This window comes from Moschus berezovskii, chromosome 12, assembly GCF_049115385.1.
Source record: "Moschus berezovskii isolate FMDL1 chromosome 12, NW_MosBer_1.0, whole genome shotgun sequence".
In the NCBI taxonomy this organism is placed as follows: domain Eukaryota; kingdom Metazoa; phylum Chordata; class Mammalia; order Artiodactyla; family Moschidae; genus Moschus; species Moschus berezovskii.
In genome coordinates, this window is record NC_142471.1 from 29,734,867 (window position 1) to 29,742,874 (window position 8,008).

General features: G+C 40.4%; 1 protein-coding gene across 1 annotated transcript; it reads right to left on the reverse strand.

Annotated features, from left to right (window-relative positions):
- Positions 1–2,937: 2,937 nt before the first annotated feature.
- Positions 2,938–4,605, reverse strand: DSC3 (desmocollin 3). Its single transcript, XM_055424327.2, has one exon. The coding sequence runs from the start codon at positions 4,249–4,251 to the stop codon at positions 2,938–2,940; it is 1,314 nt and encodes a 437-aa protein (XP_055280302.2). The 5' UTR covers positions 4,252–4,605.
- Between the last annotated feature and the right edge of the window lie 3,403 nt (positions 4,606–8,008).

An 8,008-nucleotide genomic window follows, 5' to 3' on the forward strand; every position in this document is an offset into this window, starting at 1 on the left:
AGTCCATAGTTTTGTGGGAATCCCCTTACATATAACTAGTTGCTTTTATGTTGCTCCTGTTAAGATTCACTCTTTTTTAAAAATGTATTTATCTTTTTTTGGTTGCACTGGATCTTCATTGCTATGCATGGGCTTTCTGTAGTTGTTGAGGGTGGGGGCTACTCTTTGCCGTGTGCAGGTCTCTCATTGCAGTGGCTTCTCTTGATGTAGAGCACAGGCTCTAGGCACATGGGCTTCAGTAGTTGTGGCACATGGGCTTAGTTGCTCTGTTGCATGTGGGATCTTCCAAAACCAGGGATCAACCTGTGTCCCCTGCATTGGCAGGCAGATTCTTAACTGGACCACTAGGGAAGTCCCAAGATTTCTCTGTTTATCTTCAATTTTTGTCATTTTAATTACAACGTATCTTGGCGTGGAACTCTTTGGGTTCATCTTGTTTGAGGCATTGTGCTTCCTGGACCTGGATGTTTGGATCCTGTCCCAGGTTAAGAAAGTTTTTATCTTCAGATAAGTTCTCTGCCTCTTCTTTTCTCTCTTCTCCTTCATTATAGGGACCCCCTATAATGTGAATGTTAGTATGACTGATATTGTCTCAGAAATCTCTTAAACTATCCTCATTTAGAAAGAAATTTTTTTTGTCTCTTCAGGTTGGATGATTTCTGTTATTCTGTCTTCTAATTTGCTGATCTCTTCCTTCCACCTAATCTATTGTTGGTGTCTTCTAGTGTTTTTTTATGACAGTTCTTGTATCTTCCAGTTCTGTTTGTTTCTTCTTCATATTTCTAGCTCTTTGTTAAAATTCTCACTGTGTTCATTCTTCACCTGGGTTTATTGAATATCTTTATGATTATCATCTTGAACTCTTTATTGGATAGATTCCTTATTTCTACTTAGTTCTTCTTCTGGGGTTTTGCCTTGTTCCTTCATGTAGAGAATATTCATCTGTGTCCTCATTTTGCCTAATTTTCTGTTTATTTCTATGTATTATATAGGTCAATAACTTTTCCTGATCTTAGAGAAGTGACCTTATATAGGAGATGTCCTGTGGGGCCCAGCAGCACACTCCCTTCTTGTTTCCTATATAGACTGCTGCATGGGTCCTTCTATTGTGTTGGGGCCAACTAATATGGGAGGGCTATTAGGTATGGCTGGCCCCAGGGTTAGTTGACAGCCAGGCCCTGACTCATGTAGTGACTGCCAGTTCACTGGTGGGTGAGTCCTAGTTCAGTTGCTTGTGTAGCTTGGAGGGTCCTGGGGTTGGTTTGTCATGACCTGCTGGTGGGCAGGTCCCACCATGGTGGCTTTGCAGTATGTATAGTTATAGCGCTGGTTTCAGCCTGTTGGCGGGTAGGCCCATGTCCCAACTTGGCTAGTCGTGCAGTCCAAGGAGTCACAGTGCTGGTGCCAGCTTACTGGTGGATGTGTAAACCTCTGGCACTAATAGGCTAGAGGGAGAACTCCAAAATGGTGCTTGCCAGCATAAACATCCTCATAGTAGAATGAGCTCCCCACAGAATAGTGCTGCCAGCATCTGTGTTTCCAAAGGGAGTTCCAGTTTTCTCCTGCTTGTCAAGGGTGCTAAGATCAGCAAGTGGGTGTGACTCAGGCTTCTTTCTACTGCGACTCAGAGTGTGTGAGATTTTATGCATGCCCTTTAAGAACAGTCTATGCTTTGTACAGCCCTCCGGCTTCCTGGCTTTCCCATACACAAACCCCATTGGCCTTCAAAGCCAGACATTCCTGGGGCTTGTCTTGGTGCAGGAACCCCGGGGTAGGGAGTGTGACATGAGGCTCAGTCTCCTTGATCACTGGGGAGAATTTCTGCAGTTGTGATTATCTTCTCATTTGTTGTCACCTACCCAGGCGATATATGTCTTGACTGTACTGTATCATCTCATAATTCCTTCTTTATATCTTTAGTGATGGAAAATTTTTTCTGCTAGGCCTCAGGTTGTTCTTATAGACAGTTGCTCTGTAGATGTGCTTTTCCTGTGCCTGTGGGAAGAGGTTGTGCTCAGGGTCTTCCTACTCTGCCATCTTGGCCACATCTCCCTGGTATATGATCTTTTAAATGTATTGGGATTTTTAAATATAATTTTATTTATTTGGCTATACTGAGTCTCTGTTGCTGTGAGGACTTTTCTCTAGTTGCAGGGAGCAGTGACCACTGTCTAGTTGCAGTATATAGGCTTGGCATGACAGTGGCCTCTTTCTTGTAGAGCACAGGCTCTAGAGCATTCCGGCTTCAGCAGTTGCCGCTACACAGACTCAGTAGTTGTGGTCTGGAATCTAGTGCATGGGCTCTGTAGTTTGATGCACAGCCTTAGCTACCCTTTGGCATGAGGGATCCTTCTGGACCAGGAATCAAACTCATGTGTCCTGCACTGGAAGGCAGATTCTTTGCCACTGAGCCATCAGGGAAGCCTGAATGTATGTTGAATTCTGTTTGTTGATATATTTTTTTTTTTGCAAAAGCAATTTGTTTTAATAATAAGTTGCCCCATAGTTTAACAAGGATTTTTGTCTTTGTTGTAAATGCAAATTTTGCCTTCATAAAAATTATGAGTTTTTTTAATGTATTAATACAATATATAACACAGGCCCCATACAATATTTGCAAAAGTTAAAGTTAGCCTTCTAAAAGCTGTTCATGAGAACCCATTTTACATTATGCTTCATGTGAATAAAGTAGTAAATCCATCCTCAGTTGTTTCAGAGAATTCCAATCATTATATTTCAGAGAACACCAGTCATAAAATACCATTAACTCTGGTGATCATCCATAGTCTGTTGATTTCTGGAGAAGTGTTTGCTAAGCTGAAGTAAAATGGAGCACTGTTGATGGAACTGTCACGATCAATAGCCGAAATGTCAACATATTCCATGTTTGCTTTGCAAATGACTAGATAATCTTGAAGTGGTGGATTATCAAGATTATTAATCTTGAATTTCTGGTGGATTATCATTCACATCTTCAATGCTAACTGCGAGGGTTCCAGTACATGATCTTCCATCTTGATCTATTGCGAGGACTGTAATATTATACAACTCATTTCTGGGAGTTATAACCTCCCTGTCCAAGGTTTTGGAAGTCTCTACTGAGCCTGAACCTTCATTAATGGTGAGCCACTCTTTAGGATCATGCAATATTTTGTGCCTTAAACCACTGGAACTTTTAGTTTCAGAGTCATATGCCTTATAACCATTGATCTTTGAACCCACTGCTGAGTTTTCTTTAATCCGTATATACTGGACTTCAGGGCTGCATTCAGGCCCTTCATCCTGACCCTTAACATGAACTGTGACCACAGCTCTGTTCATGGTTGTCATCCTGAGTGCAACATCTCTAGAAAATGGAGTTTCATTGGTCACTCCAATTTCCAGGACCACTTGATGATTTTCTTCATAATTCAGTGGCTTTACAACAGACAAAACACCTTCATTAGTTGCTTTGTCTGTACTTATTTTGAAGTGTCCATTTTCATTGCCCTTTAAAATAGTAAAATTGGCTCTCCAATTGGCAGTGTTAATCAAATCTTTATCTTCTATAGGTATTCTTAGGATTTCCACATTGACTGTGTTTTCCTCAACTGATGTTTCATAAACATTTTGTCTGAAAGTAGGCAAATTGTCATTTGAATCTTTTACTATTATGATGCAAGTTGCTGTATTCATCAGTCCAAAAAATTGGCCATCCATATCTTGTACTTTCATTATCAACGAGTATTTGTCTACAACCTCTCTGTCCAAATGATGAGAGACTGTGGTGATCACACCTGTGCTGGGATGCACAGAAAACAGCCCAGGTGATCTTGGTGTCTGCTCCAAAATGCTGTACTTCAGGTGCGTGTGCATCGTGTCTGGTTCATCTCTGTCTGTGGCACAAACCACTCCCACTGTAGTACCAATTCTACTGCTTTCTGGAACTTCAAAATTATAAATTGCTTCTGTGAAAATAGGGTGGTTGTCATTTTCATCTTCCACTCTGATGGGCAGTGGAAGAGGGAAGTCTGCTGAATATCCGTCTGCAGTTGACGCGTAGGCAATCAGATCAAAAACATCATATTCCTCACGATCCACAGGCCGGGTACAATACAGATTTCCAGTGTCTCTTTCTATGAAAAACAAATTTAAAGGTTCTTTGTCAACTCCACGCCCACTTATTGAGTAGAAGATGGTATAGTTCTGTGCAACATCAGATTGAACCTGTTGAAGGAACAAGGGGAAAGGTCCCAGGGAACTCTCCTGCATTGAGCAGGGAATAGGTGCCCATCTCCTTTTGGAACGCCTGAGAACAGTTTCTTTAGTGTGTCTTCCTCAATACCTTCTTCTAATATTCCAGGAGCACAAGAATCTCTTTCTGTGTCTGTTTCTTTGTGTCAGAGAGCTGTATGGTGAAAGATCTTTTCTCATCAGACAACACAACAGCGTGGGCTGTGTATACTGACCCATCTTCTAGAACCCTGAAATCAGGATCACTGGACTGGATGTGGTCTACAGATCCAAGGCACTCTTTCAAATTAACTCTGCCAATCATTTTGTCTGCCTCTACTTTGGAAGGTATATTAAATATCTCCTTTTTGCAGGCTTCACAAGCAAAACTGAAGACCTTGTAATTGTACTAAGATGCAGTTTTTCAGTTCGTGGTCAAAGAAAAATTCACCACACAAAATCTTCTAGTCTAAAATGAGGCTTCCAGATTCAACATCATTTAACAAATGTTCATCAGGGCCAAGAGTCGCAGGGCTCTGTTTGTTGATATTTTGTTGAGGATTTCTGCTTCTATATTCATCAGGGATATTGACCAGTACTGTTACTTTCTGATACTGTCCTTGTCTGTTTTTGGTGTCATGGTAATGCTAGCCTCATAAAATGAGTATGAAAGTGTTTCCTCCTCTTTGAGTTTTTTGGAAGAGTTTGAGAAGGATTTGGTAGAATCTACCAATGAATTGTCTAGTCCTGGACTTTTGTTGTTGGGAGGTTTCCAATTAATTATTCAAACTCATAACCTTTTTTCCCCTTCATATTTTCCATTTCTTCCTGACTCAGTTTTGGTAGAGTGTATGTTTAAGAGTTTATCAGTTTCTTCTAGGTCGTCCAATTTGTTGGTTACTAATTGTTCATAGTAGTCTCTTGTGACCCTTCACATTTCTAGAGTATCAGTTGTAACATCTCTTTCATTTCTTTCTGTTTTTTAATAATTTATTTTTAAAAATAATTTAATTTTTTATTGATTTATTTTGGCTGTGCTGGGTCTTCATTGCTGTGCGGGCTTTTCTCTATTGCAGCAAGTGGGGACTACCCTCTGGTTGTGGTGCTCGGGTGTCTCATCATGGTGGTTTCTCTCATCGCAGAGCAGGGGCTGTAGGGCGTGTGGGCTTCAGGAGTTGCAGCGTGTGGGCTCAGGAGTTGTGGTTCCCAGGCTCTGGAGCACAGGCTCAGTAGTTGTGGCGCATGGGCTTAGTTGCTCCAAAGCATGTGGGGTCATCTCAGACCAGGGATCGAACTTCTGTCTCTTGCATTAGCAGGGAAATTCCTTACTACTGAGCCACCAGGGGAAACCCCTCCCTTTTCATTTCTAATTTTACTTGAATTTTCTCTTTTTTTCCTAGGTGAATTCAGCAAAATATTTGCCAATTTTGTAATCTTAAAAAACGCCCTTAATTTTAGTGATCTTTTCAGTAGTCTTTCTAGTCTCTATTTCATTCATTTTCATTTTGATCTTTATTTCCTTCCTTGGAGAAGGAAATGGCAACCCACTCCAGTGTTCTTGCCTGGAGAATCCCAGGGATGGGGGAGTCTGGTGGGCTTCCGTCTATGGGGTCACACAGAGTCAGACACGACTGAAGTGACTAGCAGCAGCAGCAGCAGTGTTCTGTGGACTGTTTGCTCTTTTTCTAGTTTCTTTCTTTCTTTTTTTTTTTTTAGCTTTTATTTTTTTTTAAATGAGGCTTTTAATTAATGTTTGACAGAGCTGATTCAAGTTGAACAGACTAAATTTCTTTAAACAAACTTACTTATACTCCAGAGTCCTGTAAAAACTTAATAGCATTTATATATTGAAGGTATTTGATTTTCTTGTAACTAGCACTTCAAATGCAACAAGCATTTGAAGCAACAAGCATTTGACCCAACAAGTAAAACTTTCTACAGTTCATAACTTTTATAAATAAAATAAATTAAATGTACAGTGAATAAGTTCTCTGAAATATTTCAATATTTCTGCAGGTTTAGTAACATTGTAAAATACATTTCAACTAAAATTCACAAATCTAAAAACCTGTTAGGCATTTTTAGGCATTTTAAGTTGGAAATGAAGACCAATGTTACATCGTAATATGCCAATTACAAATAGTACTTCAAATAGCAAATACTACAGTTTGTCCCAAACTTTAAAAACTATTCATGAACTCAACACTGAACTATTGATGGCTATGAGAATTGTTTCCTAGCCTTTTTGAAAATTTCAACCCATTTACGTTTAAGGTAATTATTGATAAGTACGATCCCGTAGCCATTTTCTTTATTGCTTTGGGTTCAAGTTTATACACTCTTTCTGTGTTTCCTGTCTATAGAAGATCCTTTAGCATTCGTTGGAGAGCTGGTTTGGTGATGCTGAATTCCTTCAGCTTTTGCTTGTCTGTAAAGCTTTTGATTTCTCCTTCATATCTGAATGAGATCCTTGCTGGGTATAGTAATCTGGGCTGTAGGGTATTTTCTTTCATCACTTTAGGTATGTCTTGCCACTCCCTTCTGGCCTGAAGAGTTTCTGTTGAAAGATCAGCTGTTATCCTTATGGGAATCCCCTTATGTGCCATCCGCTGCCTTTCCCTTGCTGCTTCCAATATTTGTTCCTTGTGTTTGATCTTTGTTAATTTGATTAATATGTGTCTTGGAGTATTTCGCCTTGGGTTTATCCTGTTGGGGACTCTCTGGGTTTCTTGGACTTGGGTGATTATTTCTTTCCCTATTTTAGGGAAGTTTTCAACTATTATCTCCTCAAGTATTCTCTCATGGTCTTTCTTTTTGTCTTCTTCTTCTGGGACTCCTATGATTCGAATGTTGGAGCGTTTAACATTGTCCCAGAGGTCTCTAATATTGTCCTCATTTCTTTTAATTCGTTTTTCTTTTTTCCTCTCTGTTTCATTTATTTCCACAATTCTATCTTCTAGTTCGCTTATCCTGTCTTCTGCCTCTGTTATTCTACTGTTTGTTCCCTCCAGAGTGTTTCTGATCTCATCTATTGCATCATTCATTGTATATTGACTCTTTTTTATTTCTTCTAAGTCCTTATTAAATCTTTCTTCCATCTTCTCAATCCTTTTCTCCAGGTTATTTATCTGTAACTCCATTTTGCTTTCAAGATTTTGAATCATTTTCACCATCAAAATTTGAAATTCTTTATCAGGTAAATTCCCTATATCTTCTTCTTTTGTTTGTGTTGGTGGGCAATTATCTTGTTCCTTTACTTGCTGGGTATTTCTCTGCCTCTTCATCTTGCTTATATTGCTTTGCTTGGGGTGGCCTTTCCCTCTTCTTGCAGTTTGTGGAGTTCTCTTTATTATGTCGTTTCTTCGCTGTGTGTGGGGTTGGACGGGTGACTTGTCCGGGTTCCCTGGTTAGGGAAGCTTGTGTCGATGTTCTGGTGGGTGGAGCTGGATTTCTTCTCTCTCCTTTAGAAGACAATGGGCTGCTTTTCTGGGAGCCTGCTGTCCTCTGCCAGTATTCAGAAGTTGTTTTGTGGACTTTACTCCGCGTTCAAATGTTCTTTTGATGAATTTGTGGGGGAGAAAGTGGTCTCACTGTCTTATCCCTCCGCCATCTTGTTCCTTCCTCCCCAGAACACTGGATTCTTATATTCCACTTGGTCGTGGAGTATCTCTTCCCAGCTGCTCCAGCAAGGTACAGCTGCTGTACCTTACCTTGGATGAGGGGTATCTCCTCAAGACCGCCCCTCCTGCTTTGAATGTGGATCAGCCCCTCTCGGCCCTCCGGTGCCCAAGCAGCC

Excerpts from the sequence above, each read along its gene's own strand:
- DSC3 (XM_055424327.2), bottom strand. The coding sequence starts at position 4,251 with ATGCAGGAGAGTTCCCTGGGACCTTTCCCCTTGTTCCTTCAACAGGTT.